Below are 21744 nucleotides of genomic sequence, written 5' to 3' on the forward strand. Positions count from 1 at the left end.
TCCATTTTCTGAAGACACGCCCACGTAGAACTGTCAGCTGCTCAGTTCAAGATGGCGCTATCCTGTAGAGGAGTATGCCGCGGGGCTTCACTGATCTTACTGTATGGTAAACAACCTGTCGGGGTCAAAGCAAGTCTCTGCAAACCTAGATTGGCTTCCATAAAACCCAGGTACTATTTTTAATGAGTTCATATAAATTATAATTTGTAGGTATCGATCATTTGTAGGCATATTCCCATAGCTAGAAGAGTTTGCATATAGTCGTTATAAAATGAGTCTGAAGAAGATGATGTTTCATTAAATAATACTAGGCAACAGTAAATATTTATTTTTGTCTATTCTCCCTTTAGTTTTTGTAGAGGTAGAAAAAATGCAATAGGTTAATCAGGAAATACAGTGCCCTGCCTTGTGACAGCACCACAGCATATTCTAATAATTATTTAATTATGTATTTCTGTCTGTCTGTCTCTTAAGTAGTTTGTGGTTTGTTAGACACTATTCACCTTCACAAGCAAGACATGGGATTGGTCGAAGCATTGTGTCCAGGCTGAAGTGGGTAAATGAGAAGTACGAGAGATTCCTACAGCGACGCTTTCCTCGCTTTTATGCTCTCTATAACACTTTTATGACAGGTCAGTGAATAATTTAGATTTAAAATGATCACTGGATTATTTAATCTCAAACCATCTCTAGCAAATGTGTTATGGTATAGGTTTTATGTTTTTTATATAAAGGGTTCCGGCTCCTGTTTCAAGATGCTAAAGAAGTGAGAAAAATCGTGAGTCGCATGCTCACTGACAGCATAGAGCACCAGAATTTGCCTTACCGTGATATGGAGAAACTCAGGCAGGTGGGTTGAAGAACTGAAGCAGACCATTTACAAGATATATTGGCATCATTTCATTAAATTGTCATTTTTGTGTGTTGCTTTCAGGTCCGCAGGGACTTAATCAAAGCCATTCCCTTGGTCATCATATCGGTACCTCCTTTTGCCAACTACTTGGTCTTTATCCTTATGTAAGTATTTAGCATGTTACCCTGGTGATTATTCTTTGATACTGATTGAATATTGAATGTTTTCTTATCTGTCACTCTTCCATTCATTGATGCAATGATCCATTCATCCTCAGGAATGTGAAGTGTAAATCCAAGGGGAAAATGGATGCATTTTGAAAAGCATTTATTATTAAATAAGTACAATGTTTTCTTAAAACACAATTTAATCTTACAGTACAATAGTGTTATTACAGTAGTCATTTTTTGTTGATTTGTTTAATGTTTAAAGAATGTCTAATGATAATTCTGCCCTCTAGGTACCTCTATCCTCGTCAGGTTCTGATCCGGCACTTCTGGACCCCACAGCAGCTGGTGGAGTTCCAAGGGGTGTACCATACCCAGAGAGCACGGCACCACTGGCCTATAGTAAAGGGGCTGGAGAGCACGGTGACTTCTGTTCAAGACAGCCAACTTAAAAGCCGCCTCATGGAGCTCTGCAGTAAGGTAGCCTGAGCTAATTCATGATATTACGTATGTGTAAAATTATAACCTTTTTTAGTTGTTTTATTCAGAAGTTGATGTTTTAATTAATATAAATGTGTCTGCAGGTGCGACGTGGAGTCCATCCTGTAGTGTCTGATGTCCATGCAGTGAGAACATTGTTCTCTGGACCTCCCTTAGGTATCAAGAGGATGTATGCAGATCAGATGGTGAGTTCCACCTTATCAAACAGTGGCAAAATGAATTGCATTTTAAAAGTTTGTTACTTGTTTGAAATCTAGTTTATACATTTTATTGTGAACAATTCATCTGTACATGTTTCATTCATTCAGTCAACTGGACCTTCTGGTGAAAACGACAAACTTCTCTCTGGTGACATATGCAGGACCTCTCCAAACCTTTAGGGGGCGTTTACATGAAACTGTTAAAAACGGAAAACGTTTTATGCATTTTAGTTGTTCATTTACAAGACCATGGGTATTGGGTGCCTGAAAATGCAAGTTTTTGAAAACAATACTGTTATCATCTCCATGTTAAATACAAAAATATTTGTCAAAGTGACATGCGCATAACATGTTCAGTCTATAGGCACATATTGTTTCTTTACAAAGTGACATCCCCAACTACTGGCCTGGCATGAGTAATACAGTATTGTTTGTCTTTTTTTTGTGGATCTGTGTGAACAATGATCATTTTGAGAACATTATCTGTGGGAAAAAAATGCGAAGGAAAAACCATTTTCCATTTTTAGTACCTTTCGTGTAAACGCCCTTAGTCTGCTTAAACCCCGCCTAAGCAAACTCACACTCATATCTCAAAATCCCATCAATGATGCATAAAACCTAGTCCCTACCCTTTTTAGATAATCGGTTATACTTGGATGCACACCACATTATGGAAGGAAAGATCTGTCAATTCTTCTGTTTCATCATGTTTTTAAAATGTACAAAAATAAAAAACTCTCTAGCTTGCTTCCTAATCTAGTGGTCTCATAAACCTGACATTGAATTTACATTGTTGGATCTCTGACAAATTGATTTTGTTCCTTTTTTTGCAAGTGTCTGCTAAATGCAAACATATAAATACATTTACAGAGACATCTCTGTCCATTGCTGTTCCTGACGCCCCGCCTCCCAGCCTTCTGGATTGGACGACGCTTGAACAGTCATGCCTTAGAACTCATGCAGCTTGACCGCAGCATTGTTCGATTAGGCTTGCATCAGTTAAACGACACAGAGCTCAGAGAGGTCAGAACTCGCTTCTTATTTTGCACATTACATTCTGTCAGCAGCCTATATTTTCAGATTTTTTAAGGATAATGTGTTATGTTTGCATCCCTTCTTCTAGGCATGTTACGTGAGAGGCCTGAATCCAGAGCGTCTAAGTCCCGGACAGTGCCGGGAATGGCTCACACAGTGGTTGCAGTTCTCAACGCACCTCAAAGGTACGTAGGCCATGAGATCAAGACTATGTTCAGAAGAAAGTGCTACGTTAATGTTGCATTCATGCCATGTCTTAATTACTAGATGACAGCTTGAACGCTCGACTGAGAGCTGAAATGAATGTGTAATTACCACACAAAATGAATGTGTAATTAGAGTACAGACAAAACCACAAGACAATTAAGAGTGGTTATGCCTTATTAATAAACATTATATTTTTATTTAGCAGGACATTACTGAAGGCATTATCAAAAGTCATTAGGAATTATTAATCAGAAATATTACATAACAACTAAACTACATTCTTCTCCTGAAGCCGCCACCATTTGGAATGTATTCCACTTGATTTCGCAGTGGTCAGGTGGTACAACTTGGGGGACACCTTTTACAAATCGGAATCTCGTAATTATGGTAATTCTGACATGGTGTGAACATAAAATGACTATTTATGCAGTATGTAAATTAGCTGTATAAGCTGACAAAATGTCTAATATACAACACAGCGCATTTCCCAGGATACTGTATCCCGCAATGCAGCATGAATCATAAATTAATTTCAGATTTTTTTTTACTTCATTGAACTGCAACATTTTTATTGAAACAATACTGGGATTAATATTAATCATTACCGTTTCAGCATTTTTAATCATTACCATTCAGCATAAAGTATTGTGTATACTGTACTAAATTTGCTAGTCTAAATCTGCTGGAAATGTCTTTTAAGATATCATGAATGATTATTTTACATATTTTGAATGGGTCAGTGGGGTTTGTGGTAAATGGCATTTTTTTTAAATCCCAGAATAAACCACTGTTTTGCTTTTGACTATTGCTTTTGAAATTATTGACATGACAGTTGTGTTGCATATTCATTGTGGCATTGCGTTTCCTTCCTGTTTAATCAGAGTCGGAGACCTCCCTCTATCTGCACTGTATGGTACTGCTCACTGTAAACTACTCTAAACATCCACGTCACTGACCTTGAGAGGAAGCAGGTGACTTCTCTTCCTAACATTCAGTGCTGAAAAATCCACCACCACACCCAAAATGCACCATGGGAACAAAAGAATCCTGTATGCCAACCGAAGCAGCGCAAAACATTATCATACCAGTCTTTTGGCTTAGTCATGTAACCCTTTATAGTCAAAAGGTTTTTTGTTTTTGAATGGGCTGTTGTTATTTACATTTGTTTTTGTTTTTTGATATTTCGTTTACTTGAGTGAGGAACAGGCAGGAGGGACAGTGTCAATGAAAGATGCCATTGAGATTCTGGAATTTGTGGAATAATTTCAGTCATTTTTTTGCCGGGGTGTGTAATTAGTGACACAAAACAATACATTGACACTTTAAGGGAGAGATGATAACCACATCTGATACAAAAAAGCACACTGAAAATGTGCCAAATGCATCCATTTGGAATTAAAGCTCAATGGTCTTGAGACATTCTTTCTAAATATAGTTGTTAGTGGGGCACAAGAGGTTTACATAGCCTGGATACTGGACATAAAGTTTATTCTTCAATATATTAAGCTAAATTCTATAATGCACTATATACTCATTTTAATTAAGTTCATGTTTATATTTATTTTTGAGATCTCAAAATTACAAAAAGAATATAGCACCTTGTTTGTTCCTTCCAATAAGTTGTTTGCTCTGTGCACTGGGCTGTTTGGGCAAAGCAGTCAAGTTATGCTAAATGTGTTTTTTCAGGCTCCAAAATTATGATCTTACTCAGCCTTTTAACGGGTGCCTTTTACTTAACACGCAAACGCAGTGCAATGAAAGCTGTTGTCTATTTATGTTGCCAAATGTGTTGCTTTATTTTGTATTTTATATATAAAAAGAATGTGGTTTGGTTTTGGTGTTAACATTTCACTGAAAGGTATGAAAATACAGATGTAAAAATATCAGAACTTCTATTAAAAGACTTCAAACTTAATGGTCTCTGTTTGAATCCCTCATCAAGCTAGCATTGATTCACCAACTACAGTAGTAACTCAAATATAATAAAATGTAACTTAAATAAGACAAACTTGTTTAGAACATTATTCTTTTATTTGATGTTAATGTTCTGTAAATGTATAAAATTTGGCATATCAGTAATGCATTGATTGTTGTCCTGTTATCCAAAGAAATGTCAATATGGCAGTAAAGATCAAATTTAAAACAAATGTCTTAAAACAGAATACTTAGGAATAAAACAGAGACTAAACTGGAGACTAATCTACTGGATTAGTCATAGAAAAAGATATAGATATTTAATTCTCTGGGAAAATGTGTATTGTCAACTTACACAGCAAGAAGGAAAATAATTGGCATTTATATAATGGTTTAAAAAAAACAGTATTAAGAGCTTTAAGTGATGTGCTGATGTGATGTGACTGGATTTGATCACATGACCTCATAGCCGCTGCGGATGGCTCGCATCAGAATGCAGGCCAACACAATGCCCGAGATCTACAAAAAAAAAGGAAATAAATAAATAAATGTATTAGTCTACGAAGGAGGAGTTTGCTCTGATGTTCTTTTAGGCATATAACACAAAAACTGGGTCTCACCTGCACAAACGCAATGACCAGAGCTCCCACAGCAATCCACAACAGATTTTTCTTTAGAAATTGGTTCAAAATGGGTTGACATCCCTGTAGTAAACAAACACAAAGTCTTAGTCTCTAGTGTCTTACATATTCTGTCCAATAAACAATTTTAACTTGTGTTATTAAAAAGATTAAAAACATTAAGAGAGAAAGTTTCAGCTATAACACCATCACATTTTTGTGTGAAAATGCCACAGTACAGAATGGTCAGGTAGCCAAAACCATAGTGCACCATTTCAGCAATAAAAAACAATTTCTTACATCTATGTAGATTTTTTCAGAATTGTGGATCGCTCCAACACCACAGTTGTTAGTGATATTTTTACAGCAGGAGTCTGGGACTGAAGTTTTAGTGCTGCTGAAGTTCAACCAATCATCAGAGGAGTTTCCACCACAGCACTTGAACTATAAGAAAGACATTACAAATTCATATTATTAAAGTGTGTGTGTGTGTGTGTGTGTGTGTGTGTGTGCGCGCACGTGCATGTGCACGTGTGAGTGAAAGAGAGAGAGAGAGAGTCATTTGATAAATTTCATTTTATTAATGCATTTAATTTTAACATGTAATTATTTAATTAAAAAAATAAATTTAATAGTAACACAATTATTAAGTGATTCCATAATACATTTCCCCTTCAAAAGCATAGATCACCTAAAGATCCAGCAGAATGGATTCACTGAATGGAAAGCTGAAAATTTAGTAAGCAAGTACAGCACAGAATCTGAACCGAAGTTTATCCACATGACGGCACTAGAGGAAGCAGGATGTCGGTTCAACGTCAACAGATGGCACTGAGCAAACAAGGCTGGAGGGACTCTTGAGACACGTCGTGCAAGTAAAAAATGGGAATTAGAACATGATCACAGGCCTCGTTCAGACATGCGGCACAACCATCAGACTTTTTTGGACTTTCCGAACTGTGAGAGATTTGGGTTTACCAACCTGCTTCTGTATAGCATCGAGGGTGTCGCGGTTTTCTGTATTGTTGTATCCTGCGATCATTGACTTAAATCTTTCATCTAGAAAACCAGGAATCTGCAGAAAAAGAGATTATTAGAAGCTAAATGTTTTGGTAATGGGCAGTAGAAGAGTAGAAATAGAAATTTGAACAGCACTTACTTTCCCACGGAAGACATATCCAGTGATGGCGGTTCCGATTTCAACGATGACGATGATGGAGAGAATAACAGCAAACTAGGAGAAAACAAAGACAGGAGAGGTGAGAGGTGATTATGTTGAGAGCTGGTCAGTGCCGTGTCAATTCTGAGGCCCCAGTTCATTGCGACGGTTTGTTTTCCGTCATTTCAGTCAAATATGCAGATACATATCTCTTTTTCAAACTGAGTTTTGTGTACAAAGAAATCTGGTTTAACCTGCTGGCCATGTGTTGGCCATGTGTTAGCCATGTCAACAGCATTAACACAGATGTGCAGCAGCGTGCCTGTGTGTGTATTTCCCCATTCAAATGACATTTTTTACAGTTTATTACCGAAATGTATTACTGCCACCATTCAGCACTACCTCCTATGCACATATTCAAAGACTTTTTATTGGATTATCAACAAAAGTAAATGTGACTAAGCATGTGTATGAAGAGCTTACACCCACTAGTTAAGCATTAACAATAAATGGTGCAAACAAATTAAGTTGTCCCTAGTGTGAACGTTAAGACCTTAGAAATGGCTGAAGCAACCCTACCCAGTAGACCATATCTTAGTCTGAACAACTAGTTCACATCAACCAGAATCCTTGTAAAATAGACTCTCATTCCATGCGCTAGAACACAAATATTTGTCACATATCCTTACCATAGAGACCATGCACTGATTCTCCTTCCAGGCGCCACAGCAGCCAAAGAATGCGATAAAGAAGATGATGACTCCCACTATTATCAGCACTACAGGAGATCCAGTGTATCCTTTGATGATGGCCGTGTTGAGGAAAGATTGATGGACCATTATCCCCAGAACTATTAAGGCCAGGCCACACAGCTGAGGATGAGAGACATAGTTTATAATTGTTAATCACGGAAGTAAAACTGACATTGAACTGCAGTCAATTTACATTTTATTTATACACAGCCACTTAACTAGAATCATAAACAAGAAAACAGGAGAAGGATGATGAAAAGAGGTCCCAAAAGGGAAACTGGAGCCTCAAGACAGTAACCATATCATGTATTTCCATTCTCAAAATATCCAATTATTAAAAGTACCAATTCTAATTGCCTATTCAATGTTTCCTACCCTGGGAGTACATTTTTGATGTCTCTCCTATCAGAAACACCCACTTAAGGTCTTGAAAGCAAATCTACTTTAAGGCAAGTCTCCAAGGTTAGAAAAAAATGGTTACTCAAAACTAAGGTGTAGCTTGATGACGCTGTGAATGAGCATGGGATCATGGGAGTTGTAGTCTTGACTCTTCACCTCCAGAGCCAATAGAAAGGAATTTGACAGACTCAGGCAGAAATAATGTTTATGGATAAGAGAATGTATTCATTTTATTAAGTTATGGTAGTATGAAGCAGGATGTGCCGAGAGCCCTTGTCGTACTGAATACATTTGATTGGGTTGAAAGTTATAACGTTAGTCTGTGCGATCGTTCGGTGGCTGGTATGAGAGACTTGTTGCACTATGCAGTAATCTAGATCAATATTAGAATATCATTAATAAAAACAGGATGACTAAATGACTATTGTTAAATGACAAAATTTATTTAAAAATATCTTGTATGATGGAGAAAGCTCTTTGATTATGCCATGTTAGCCACTTGAAAATTAGCAATTCAAACAATAAGACTAACCCTGTTTGCTCTGTATAACAATTATTTGTTTTCTGTTAATAAAATGTTTATCCATTCCAAACAGCTGCTCACCTGTCTCATAAAATACACACAAACTAATATATAAATATTTGGGGTTTCCATCGTTTTATTAAACCTTTATATATACCAGGAAAAAAGCAGCACATCAAGATTAAGAATCTCTTTTTTACAAGAGCGTCCAGCAACATGTGGGTTCAACAAATAACATCCATCCATCCTTTAAAAAGGACATCAATACATAGTTAAAACATCTACAGCCTGATGTTTCTATCTCCAAATGGTTTTAAATCACTTTAAAAAAGGCCAATGAAACCAACTTCCTAAGTATCGATTTTAATTGTAAATGATTCCAAGCAGAGGGAGCAGCAAATTTGAATTCCCCTTTCCCCTAATTCAGCATGAACTGTCTGGAACAGACAGTAGGACAATTTTCTATGGAAAACAAGGCTAGTGCGGATATGACCAAATTAACACGGTCTGTAACACTGGTTAAAATACCTGATTTATCTGGATTTAAATGGCGGAAGCATTTAAGTACACAGGTCATCAAAACATGTAACATTGTTCTAATGTTTTTTTGGCAATTGTGCCTATAATAAATTGACAACCTATAGGCTAATCTTGGATCCTGGATTGCCATCAAACATTTGTTTTGGATTGATCTATTTTTAGAGTTGAACTGAAGAAGAAGAGAGAAAAAAAAGAAAAAGAAAAAAAAAGCCATTTCATGACAATTTTGCTACCGGTATGATTCAGTTTTTCTCCACTTCGCATTTATTTATATGGTAATCAAACAGTTGACTGTTGCACAATTCAATGACATCAGAGCTGCCAGGAATGATCATAAAGGCACACGCGAGTTCAACACTTGGTGGCGCTAGCACCTGGTTTGGCAATCAAAATGACTATTTTTTAGTTTATAAGTACAGTTACTAATAATATTACATTTGTTTCTTGTAAATTTAACAGTAAAGCACTGAGCTTGAATTGATATGCAGATAAAAGTCACTTTTATTAACAACAGTCATGTGCAGAAAACACATTTTTATAGAGAAATTTTAAATATAAAAATTTACGCGTGAACATTTTGACTCATTTCGCTTCATTCACTACACAACAGACGCGAATTTGCATCACGGGAGGGGCTTCTGCCAGGCAGCAGCAGTCGTCAGAAGGACGAGCCGAGTTAAGGCTGCTCTCGCCGGGGTTAATGAGCGCTGAGCGCCGCTGATCGCCTGGGTCTCTCACATCAGAAACCTAACTTACTTGCTTCCATAAACCATGCAACATAAACGGACCCGTTGGACATGTTGCTAGCACCCTTCGCACTCCATTCCATGCCAAACAAGCTTCAAATAAACTCAAGAATTGAATTGTGATGTAGAAGTAATATTTATATTTTAATATTTGTAATTGTTGAAATCATGTCAGACAACTGTATAATTTTTTGCAAGGGGTATGTTTATTGTTTTCAATAATTTACAGATTTATTGTGTAGCAAGACCGCTCTAACAACCTAACGTTAAATAGAGACCTGCACTCCCGCAAGACCCAGCACAACCGAGTGCGGTGCGGGATCATATTTGGTGGTGAATGCGGATGCGGGTGGCAAGATATTATTGTGTGCATGTCGCGGGAAAATAAAATTTTGCGGGACTCCCGCAAAGTGGAAATATCTAACAAAATAAATAACTAGAAACAAATAAACCTTTATTTACAATAAAATAAAATCTATTTACAGACGCAAGGAAGGAAGGTAACTCTCGCGTGGATCATAGGAACAGCCAAGCCTACCACAGTGGCAAAATGTGCTCACCGCATAACTCGGTTGAATCGCTTAGTGCTACAGATATTAGTAAGTTCTTGTAAGATAGTCAGATCCATGCGACCATCTGGGACATGTGATCATTTTGCCTGAAGCGTTGTTGTAAAAGTCTACTCCTGAATCCTCATAATAGAACCAAGCGTTTAGCTGATAACAGTACAGACTAACGTAAACCAGATGTTCGTTACTGGCGTGTTCTACGTTGCCATAGCGATCATGGGAAAGGTCAGAGTTCGGGAAATTGTGAATAGTGGCAATTAAAATAAAAGTGCTTGTTTGCCACAAAGTGGCCGACACCTGTAAACCTTTAGTTTTACAAACTATCACATTAAAAATAATAATAAAATTGGATAACATTTAGAGCTTTTTAGTGCAAGAAATTTTTTGAAGCACTTAAAAGACATTGAAGTGTGCTTGAAATTCACTCTCAAAAGGTTGTACAAAACCTTGAGAAAATCCACAATACCATGGGGTGTTAGAGCTACGTCAAATCCACGGTGAATTATGCTTTGTGGACTGAAACCACTGAATGTTTTAATGTTTCTCCTGGTTTCCAAATCATTTGATCTGATATCTATAGTTCATAACAGAGAGTTGTGCACCGAACGCTTTCCCACTAGATCTCGCAGTAGCGATGTAATTAATTCTGAGGTAAATTCAAGCGCTCTCACTGAATCTCCCAGCACAGTGTAGTAATGGTGGCACAAGATCGGCCCATCTATGAGCTTGCGCTGTACTGTCTATCATTACTTTGAGCTGATAAACAGTCTGCGCAACGCAGTTCAAATGAGTAGCGCGATTCTGTTCCACTTTCATTCGCCATTTAATGTTTCTCATATGTAACATTATCAGTTGGGCACCATAGTGGTAGCACCCCTATGGCTGCACCAGTGTGACCTCTAAGACCAGCTACAGCTAGTTGCACCAGCACGAAAAGGTCGCAAAATGCAACCGTTTGCTCGCAGTGTGGAGCCCTCCCATGATGCCATGGGAGAGGATTTATGAATGCCAGTAAAGCGATGCAACTGTTAGGTCACGTGACAGTAAAAACATGGCAGATGTAGTACATCCAAATTTTTCTCATACTACATATTCATACTTTTTAGAACGTACTTAAATGGTCGCATTACTTAATGGTAATACCTGTTCAGACCTTATGAGAGTTCCAGTTATTCATTTCGAGATGACTGCATCTCTGCTTGGAATCTTTACTAACAAGCCATCTAAAACATGCATTTAAGGGGGTACTCCAAGACCAGGGTATTTTTTGTTATCTTTCAAATTAAAAAACTAATCAATTTGATCAACTAGGATTTTTTAAATGTTGAAATGTTTTCCACTTAATGTAAAGAAGAAAAATTGTACCTTACATAAAATTGCATTATTCTGTTCCCCAACCATAAAATTTCCCTTCAGGATGTTTTTGTTAGCACTAGCACACTTTTTTTTTTTTTTTAAGTTCATTGTAACTAGATGTAGGAAAGTTATTAGAGCTATGAGATTCTTTGAAACTTTCAGTACACTCATTTGGCACACTCGTTGGGTCACACTATCTATTCATCTTGCTATGTAAAGTTTGTCAGCAATCAGAAAATTAGTTATGCACCATCATCACACAGATAACGTACTGTGTAAATGTCTCAAGTAAATTAGGACTAAACTGCACAGCTGAGCAAAGTTGGGCACGTCACAGCTAGTCAACAACCCAGAGCAACTTTTATGACTACACTGGTCCGGCTAACATTACGAAGCAACACCAGTGTAAATATTTGAGGGTAATAAGCGGCAGCAGGTAGGCACCTGTTTGAAATGGACAAAGAGAAACAATAGCAGGAACAATCCCATTTCATTTACTGTATAAAATAAAGACATGCATTGACATTGGCAGTAGTGTCATTATTACATAAAGAAACACATGACAATGTCCTAAATAAGGAGTGGTGTTTAATAATCTATTATCAGCCCATATTCTGGCTGGCCTTTGACATTAATTGACTTAATGCGTCACAGATGAACATTGATACTCATATGGTGAAGTCACATGATGCCAACACAAATAGGAAGATACATCATATGACTGGCTGAACTTTACAACTCTTCCGTATTCACTGAGAAATTTGCATGAGAGACACACGACAAACCCAGCACAAACCTGCACATAGTGTTGTTGTTTTGGTTTTTTTCCAAGTAAAAATAAAATAAAAATTACAACAAAGCAAACAAATGTAATTCCTTATAATTCAACTAAATCAGTGAAAGGTTGTTAAAGGTTGCATTCCTGGTTTGTTTGAGGAAATGTATCCAATGTTAATGTAAGACACTTGAACTTATTAATTAAAAAACAGCAACTGAAAAACATTTCATGTTTTGTACCGTCTAAAATTACAGTTGTAGAACACAACTATACTCCATGTAGAATATAGTCATATTCAGATGGAACAAATTTTCTTTGGGAATGTTGAGTACATTCTCTTCACACATGTACAGTTTGTACATTATACATGCTTCTTTGTGATTGTGGACAAACTTTTCACAACATTATTTTGATGTTCATTGAATAACGTAATTTTTGTGGCATACAATTCATTTAAAAAAAAAATTTAATTAAAAGGTGAAACTCCCTAATGGAGATTCAGTGTATTTAAAGGTAGGGTAGGTAAGAATGATCTAAAACACTTTTGTCTTTATTTGTTTAAACTGTCTTTATATGTCAATACATAATTAAAATGAAAGTACTCGGAAAAAGAGAGTATACAAATCGAGTGACTCTACACTTTTTAATCTGCAATCTGATAAACACCTCTCATTATTTTCGTTCGGGACGAAACATGTGATTGGCTTGGGCGACTGTCCCTCTTTCTCGCTACCATGGCGATCATTGCTTTTGCTACAGGATCTGCCCACATGTGTGCGGCACGAAACCTAGGTTTTGCAGTCAGCGAATGCAAACAATGCAAAAAAAGGAAGACAGTACAAGAAAAGGCAATGCACAAAAAATCTTTGGATAAACAAAGAAATCAAACACGAGTAAATATCGGCGTAGCTTTTCAACAATGGCGAGAACTGAGGGACCTCAAGGGGCTGAAAAGCGACTCCTTGCTGGCTGTATTTCTGCTGGACAGGTAATCCTTCATTTTGATTATACATTTTTTTTGGTTTATGTTTTCATGAAGCATGTATCACTAGCACATGTAGCTGCCTAATATAGCTAACATAACATTACTTAGCATAAAGTTACAATCTTATATACTTAGCCATTAGTAGAGACGATAAATACTCAATATATACTTAGCATAAGTTGATCGCTGTCATGTTGAATTTCGCAAAATTTAACTCTAGATAACAAAATGCACGTGTAAAAGCTAGTACACCGCGTCCAGGAACTTTTTTAGAAGTTAGCTTTAGTTACTACTAATCAACAATGCTTTCATCATGGAAACTCTTACATGCAAAACACCGTATATGAATCTTACACGAAATTCATCTTCATCACAGTATAACTGATGTTATTGGAAAAACATGTATCAATGCTACCCGTTTTTAGCTTTGCCTTATAAATATAACTAGCTTGTTACCGAATCAAACAAAAATATATTTTAAACTTTACCAGTACTGGTATTCTAGCTTGATAGTGAGTACTAAAATACATCTTATTTGTTTATATTCATACTGATAAAGTTAGATTTTTTATTACATGTGATTCTGACATGATTTCATTGCATGCACACTGCTCCTCTGTGGTAAATAATGCGTCTTCCAGCTGAGCGGTCGGTGAGGCGCGTTCATGTGTTTTGGGGGCGTGGCTTTGGAAAGAGCCCAGAAGGGAGAAGGTGGAGTGAATGAGAGGTCTACAGACACTCTTTTTTATACTTCATTTTCAGACTACTTACATTTTAATTATGTATTGATATATAAAGAAAGTTTAAACAAATTTGGAAGAAAAAAAATTAACCAATTCTTACCTACCCTACCTTTAATATGTTGCATCTTCATTACCTACCCTACCTTTAATATGTTGCATCTTCATTACCTACCCTACCTTTAATATGTTGCATCTTCATTACCTACCCTACCTTTAATATGTTGCATCTTCATTGGGGATTTTCACCTGTTCAACAACTTTTTTTGAAATCTAAAACTTAAACTTGAAGGAGAGCCAAAACCCAGAAACGCCCAGAATGCACACTACATTGGCAACGTCAATGTTACTTAATTATAATTCCGTCCCTTAATTACATAGCTTACATAAACTTTGTAATATATAATATAATCATATGCATATGCATCCACATCCAGATAACAGACACCCTCACCTTAACAACTACAGAGATTCTAAAAGCTCAAATGTTATTAAGGAAATTAAATTCAGTCCACACAGTGCAACAGAAAGTAAGACAGCATGACTGTCTGATCACAGGAAGCATAGATGGTGGTAGGTGCTAAACGGAGGTTGTTCACAAAAGAAACAAGCTTTCAGTTCATACAAGTAAATGGCCATTAGCAGCTATGTTGTCAGTTTGAAGGACAGAGTGCCACACATACTAGAATGCTGAAACATACCACTTAATGCTCAAGTTACACTTTAAACAGAGTGCGTGGTGTGTACGCTTACACCCGGAAACACTTAAAAACCAAACAATGTCAACGGCAACAGCACAAGATGAATACGTGGAGAGAGCAATACTTTGTGTGATCAAACAAACTTGCTTGGATGAAGCGCTATGTTTCCATGACCTAAAAGGAAGCCTACATATTAGCTAACTGTTGAAGGACAGTCATAAACACCCTGATACCCAAAGTCAACTAACAATGAAGGATTAACAACAAACACAAACATTTTTGCATTATGTTCATGTTAATTTCACTCCTTTAAATGGCTGTATTGTCTTTCCACAAGTTGGGACACGCTAATGTGATGAAACGAATAAACAATGTGCAAATCAGTGTAGTTTATTTTGAGTTCACCACAATATTTTCATTCCCTTTAATCATGCAATGTGCCAACAAGAAGTTTTACCCAGTTCAAGAGTGAACATCATACCCATGGTCATGTTTGATCTATATGCCATTGCCAACACAAAATTACAGCATTCCAGTCATCTGACATAGCCAGGAAACAGGGGTTCCTGAATGTTGGGAAATGTCTTAGTCACCAAAAGAGAAACTATTTGGGCCCCCTGAACTCATTGACTGGTGAAAGTGTGTCATAAGTATGAAGAACTTTGTGAGGTTTTGAGAGGGGGATGAGGAATTTGTGCATACCACAAGACTTATTTAATAAGTACAAACAAAATTCCCCATTTTATTCTTCTTTTACAACAAAGCTGCTCACAGTAGCTAAACTAAAGTCACCATGAAGCAGCATGAATTGTAAAAGGTAAGGGTTAAGAAAGCGTTTCTCAATAAAGCATGCAATAAACCAATGACAAAGCAGGGAAATGGGTCAGCAGCTATAGCACATGCCCTGGCATATGACATGAAATAATACAGACATAACTTGTTACTCACCCAGAAGATGAAATTAAAGAAAAAGAGCATGTATTTGACACATTTTGCTCCTCCTTCTACAGCCATGGTGCTTTTTGATTGAATCCTGAAAACAGATTGAAGATAAAAACACATAAACAAAAGTACCTACAACCACACCCACTGCCCGTAATATTTGAGAGGTTGGAAAATGCTGGTACAATGTATAGGTCAGTTTTCTGACAAGCTAAATGAGGCTAATAATCGACTGCATAATGTGGTTACAGTCATATAACATTTAAAGCAATTGAAACGGGTTTAAATTATTTAAATCTTATATTCTTAAAATTTTTAACAACTGAGTGACAACATGTCCAGAAATGTATGCTTTATTTCATTATAAAAATAAAGTTCTCATTAATAAAAATATCTTCCTTTGTGTACAGCAGAACAAAGACAGTTACATGTTTAGAAAAACTTGAGGATGAATAAATGATGACAAAATCCCTTTAAGCTGTGACTGAAAAAGGAAACTGTACAGATTACTTATATCCTTAAGAACAAAAAAAAAAAAAAAACAACATTATTTCCATCAAGTTTTTTAGGTGTGGACATGTTATCCTTAACTAAATAACTAACATACAATGGTGCGTCTCAATCAGCTCCCTAGCTCCCGAGCTTGTGAGTCATGAATCAGTATATCGTGTATATGAATCAGGCACTGGTAAGAATAAGGACCCTGGTTCATTACTCATTAGGAAAGTGATTACTCAATTGCCAGTGACATGACTACATACAACATTGTAGAATATCACAGCTGGTATTGGACCTAGGATCTTTGTTTAGATATAATTTTTTATGCTGTTTAAACATTGCTCTGTTAAATATCCTTACATTTTATAATGCAAATATTTCGCTATCACGGCGCTTGATGCCCAAGGGAACGTCTGCAAATTCCACCAAGCAGTTGCAACATATAATTTGTATGAATTAAAATTCATTTTAACATTTAATTTGTTATTTACATTATTTCATTTAATGTTAAAATTCCACAGCTTGGTTGTATTGTAAAAAAACTGACTCAATAATTGACAACATTGGAATTTGAACATTTAAACAAAACAATACAAAAACATTTCAATTTTTCATTTTGGAATTGGCAGGCATCAAGCGCCGTGAGCGAGTAAAAGCAAATAAAGATTGAAACGGTTATGAATCAGCGTATTGACATGATTCGGATGGCGTGTCAAACTGCCAAACTGCTGAAATCACGTGATATTGGCGATCCGAATCATGAATCAATATGCTGATTCATGACCGTTTGAATCTTTATTTGAAGACTGAAAATAAACAGAGAAGAGAAGACAATGCTGAATTAAGTCGTACTTTTTGTTATTTTTGGACCAAATGTATTTTTGATGCTTCAAGAGAATCTAATTAACCAACTGATGTCACATATAGACTACTTTGATGATGTTTTTATTCGCTTTCTGGACATGGACAGTATAGTGTGCATACACTTGCATTCGCTCTCGGACTAAATATAAAATATCTTAAACTGTATTCCGAAGATGAACGGACTTACGGGTGTGGAACGACATTAGGGTCATTTAGAGTCATTAATGACATAAATTTCTTTTTTGGGTGAACTAAACCTTTAAGAGACAATCAATATGAAAAGTCACCATAAAGTGTGCTTTTAACTGTATTTGAATAAATTTGATATCAGAGCTTATTTTGTAAAAGATGCTCAATATGTGAAATAAATGTAGGTAAAATATGGGTTTTGGAGTCAAATAACTGTATAATGTAGCCTAATAATAGTCCTCCTCTTTAACCAAGCTATCAGAATATTAATTCGTTTATTAGAAATGCTATAACTATCGACACGTCTTCAGTATGCTAACCAGGAACCAAGTAAACCCGTGAGAGAGGTAAACTTGTCTAAACTTATTTTACTGCGGTCACGAGATTAAAAGTCAGAGTTTAGTTCCATGTTTTAAATGCAGTGAGAATTTCAAATTAGCACAAAAACTACACTATACTGCGTCTGTAATCTGTAAATAATTAAATAAATGTTTATGATTATTTATGACGACACTCGACTGTGTTTCTTGTTCCTGAAAATCCCCCTCCTCGTGCGTTATGCAAACACCTTATTTACTTTTTTAAACTCCTACTACGCCAATGTATCAACCTAGAAGTTTTACATCTGGTAACGTTAAGATACAGGGTTCGCAAGTTTAAGAATAAAGCGACCATATGTCTGAAGTTGTAAAACTTTTAGGGCCTCGCTCTCAGAAAAGACAAGCATGTTGAAATTCAGTCTACGACATAAGAAAGTCGCGAAGGACAGGAAACAATGTGGCCATTTACTTGGTTAACTAAATTACACCCGCGTGTAATTTCGAGTATTTCCAGTCAAAACTAATTACTGAAGGTAACAAAACGAGTACTCTCAAACGAAGAAAAGATGTGGCCTTCGCTTTAATCTCGAGACTTGAACATTTTCTGTTCGTTTTTCTAGTGTCGAGAAAATATTAGTAAGAAATAAAAACGCTTACCTCGGGATAAATGTTCAGTTTAGCGTACAGGAAACCTGTAGATTGAAAATTTTGGATGCTGTCTATCCAAGCAACAGTACACATATATAAGAAGTAGATGTGTGTGTATTGTGTAAACGATCCCTCCTATAACTGGCTGCACCCCACCCCTTCTGCGTGAGGCTGAGCAAATGGCTATTAAAAAAAATAGTTTACTCTGTATTGCCACAAACGCTTAAAATGGTCTATAATGGTTAACATGTGTTATTAACAACAAGCGTCATTTTTAAAGTTGCTCTTTAAAGTTGCGTTTTACGTAATTATGTAGGCCTACAATCACATAAAATGTAGACTCCAGTAAAATCAGCTGTTTGACATCACATTAAAAGCCATGGCAGCAAACTTTTTTTTTTATTTAATAAAATGTAATTTTGTTATTATTAATTGTTATCAAATTAAAGATTTTCATATGAAAAAGATTATCGTCACATAAAACCCTTAACAAGTCCATACCATTAATAAATGTGTTGAGTCACATAGGCTTTTGTTATATTAACTAAAGTCAGTATACAAATGTATTATATTTTTGTAAATATCATTTGATATATTGAAGACACCAGAACAGATTAGAAACCATTCAGCTTCATTCAGCTTATTCAGCACATTCACATCCAGTGATATAATTTTATTGCAACATTGTCATGGCCTGATAAAATCATTTCAACAGACCCCTGGAAATGATGAATTGTACCACAATCATTTGAAAGAAAGGCGTAGCCTATTTAGGCGTATTATAGTCAGTATCTTGTCAAGCTTATCAACACAACCCCATTATATGAAATTATAGAAAGTGATTAAATGTATTATATAATACATATACAATGTACTTATTTCATTGCTACCATTTATAGTCAATCTCCCCTACAAGAGGAGCAAGTGGCCATTTTGAGTAAAAAACCTTGACACCATCTCATCTCACTCAGCCCTGTATATTTCTGATTGTTTCGTGGTTGTAAACTTGTGACACTGTTAAGTTTTCACTTCATTTATGAATATTTTTCATAAAATATAAAAAGTCATAGTTTCAGTAGTTACCAAAACCATGACAACTCAAAATTATGTTATAAATAGAATATTTGATGTGTCCACCTAAACATTGACAAGCAAAAGCTATATTTTTTTTAGATATGTTGACCCAGAATAAAGGGGACAAGATGAGAGAGACAGACAATATTAAAATATATAAACCTGAAGACAATGTCTTCCTTCAACCCTGTCACACTATTCTCAAATATTATTTTTTAAATATGGAAGGTATTTCTTGCTGATTACCACCTGACAGGTTAAGGCAAGGGATTTTCAAACTTTATGATGCCAAGGGTCCCCAAATATGATTAATCTTTTATGAGGGATCCCCTTCCTATATATATATGTATAATGCCCCTTATAATATATATTAATAGGCCCCTATAATTAATATAGCCTATCATTTATGTATGAAATGACATCTTTCTTTTCTCGGGACCCCAGACCCCAGTTTGAAAACCCCTGCATTAAGGGGCTAACTCAATAAAATTGTGGTTCTATCTAAACATCTAAATTGAAAACATGTTTTCTGTTTCACAAAAATAAATAGACCAGACACCGTCGTGGCAAAATTCGAAGTTCCAATTGTCTTCAATATGTCAAAGAAAATCTCACTCTCACATCTGACCATCTCATTCACAGCTCACACTTTTATACAGTTCTAACTCATGATTTCATTGGAGGTGCATTACTCCCCACACTCTTTGCCACAGTTCCTCTATTCATAAACATATCTTTGTAACGGTGGCCGACTGCCACTTGTTTTTCTTTCTCACCCAATTGCCATCATTCTATGTATCTTGATAGTCACCTCATAGTTTTTCCACAATTATATACAAACGCCATTTTCTTCTAATGCTTCCATGCTGACTCATCACCTGCACCCCACACAAGTATAACCTTCCTTTGTTGGCCCTTCTTTTATTATATATTTTTTGATGCAGTCTAAGTCTACAAAAAAAAAATGAATTTCCTCTACAACAAACAATTTGTTTATTTGTAACTTCAGTCCCATATAAATCTGAAAATTATCATACATTAAATGATGATGGACACATGAGATGATTTAACAGGTTGTGTAAAATCTTTTTTAAGCCAATTTAATTTGACCAATTACAGGGTTGAGAATAAAAGTATTTAAATATGAAAATAAATAAAAGGTCTTTAATGGGAAAAAGTGACTTGTTGGAGGTTTAATATACTGTATGCCTAATTATATCAAAATGGTATAAATTATATGTTGTGTAACAAATCCAAGTTTATATATTACAGAATCCAAGGAATGACCCTTTTTACAATATAGATCGTTTCAAATCAGCTTTACAGTGATAAACAGGAAAAATAAATCAAGGATGCAAACAAAATTCAATTCTGCTGTAAAGCAGCTCTAAATAAGACACCAGTTGAAAGCAGTTCAGTGTTGAAAAATTTCAATTAAATAACTGTAAAATACATCAATTATGAAATGAGCTCAATTCAGGTATAAATCATCTCTGCAGAAAACAGTGGTCATCATTCAGCTCAATTGTCAGGTCAGTTCTCATCCAAAAGTGTCAGAGCTTTCAAATTAGTTGTTGAATATTAGAGTCCCTTAAGCAAGCCAAAGGTGACAGTGACAAAGAACCCAAACTCCATCAGTGACTAAATGGGGAGAGAGGGAGAAAAAAGAAGAAAGAAAAACACCTTGGGAGAAACCCGGCTCAGTCCGACTTATAACGTACACAGTCATGTGCATATCAATGATGCAATTTTAATTCCAGGGAAACTCTGAAGATCTGAACAAGTTCCTTTTTAAGAATCCATTTTGTACATTTATTTTTCCTGTTTTTAAATGTAGTGTGTATGTGTGTTTATGGGGGGGGGGGGGGGGTCTTTTTTTAATAATTAATTGATTAATTATAGACAAAGTTGAAAAATAGTTAATTGTTTTTTTTTTCATTTTTGGGAAGATGCATTCAAAATCTGAGGACGTATTTGTAATTTGAATTTAGATGGCAAGGAAAAGAAGAACATTTCATCAAATAAACTGACATAAATGTCTTGCCACATTTCAAAAACAGGTTCCTCACATTACATTACTGTGGTGGTGACAGCAGTGTGTTTTAAACTTCCTGTTTATATTTCCTGTTTTATATTACACATCCTCTTAAAATATGACTAGGCCAATAGTATCCATGTTTTGACAAAACTAGTTTAATGATCACACCTCCGGTCTTCTTCTGTGTATATGTGTGTGTGTGTGTGTGTGTATGTATGTATGTATGTATGTATGTATGTATGTATGTATGTATGTATATGTATGTGTGTATATATATATATATATATATATATATATATATATATATATATATATATATATATATATATATATATATATACACAGTATTGTTCAAAATAATAGCAGTACAATGTGACTAACCAGAATAATCAAGGTTTTTAGTATATTTTTTATTGCTACGTGGCA

General features: G+C 35.7%; 2 protein-coding genes across 2 annotated transcripts; one reads left to right on the top strand and one right to left on the bottom strand.

Moving 5' to 3' along the window:
* The first annotated feature begins 38 nt into the window (after window positions 1-38).
* letmd1 (LETM1 domain containing 1) lies at window positions 39-4839 on the top strand. The gene is made up of 9 exons (XM_067445823.1): window positions 39-170; window positions 475-632; window positions 735-850; window positions 935-1017; window positions 1314-1500; window positions 1605-1706; window positions 2592-2744; window positions 2845-2941; window positions 3845-4839. The coding sequence occupies exons 1-9, from the start codon at window positions 52-54 to the stop codon at window positions 3916-3918; spliced, it is 1089 nt and encodes a 362-aa protein (XP_067301924.1). The 5' UTR covers window positions 39-51; the 3' UTR covers window positions 3919-4839.
* A 133-nt stretch (window positions 4840-4972) lies between these two features.
* cd63 (CD63 molecule) lies at window positions 4973-18372 on the bottom strand. The gene is made up of 8 exons (XM_067445824.1): window positions 18216-18372; window positions 15694-15778; window positions 7346-7528; window positions 6657-6731; window positions 6480-6572; window positions 5798-5941; window positions 5498-5581; window positions 4973-5396 (listed from the first exon to the last, which is right to left on the bottom strand). The coding sequence occupies exons 2-8, from the start codon at window positions 15757-15759 to the stop codon at window positions 5331-5333; spliced, it is 711 nt and encodes a 236-aa protein (XP_067301925.1). The 5' UTR covers window positions 15760-15778; window positions 18216-18372; the 3' UTR covers window positions 4973-5330.
* Window positions 18373-21744: the final 3372 nt, after the last annotated feature.

The sequence above is a fragment of the Pseudorasbora parva genome, chromosome 6 (assembly GCF_024679245.1).
Source record: "Pseudorasbora parva isolate DD20220531a chromosome 6, ASM2467924v1, whole genome shotgun sequence".
Lineage (NCBI taxonomy): Eukaryota > Metazoa > Chordata > Actinopteri > Cypriniformes > Gobionidae > Pseudorasbora > Pseudorasbora parva.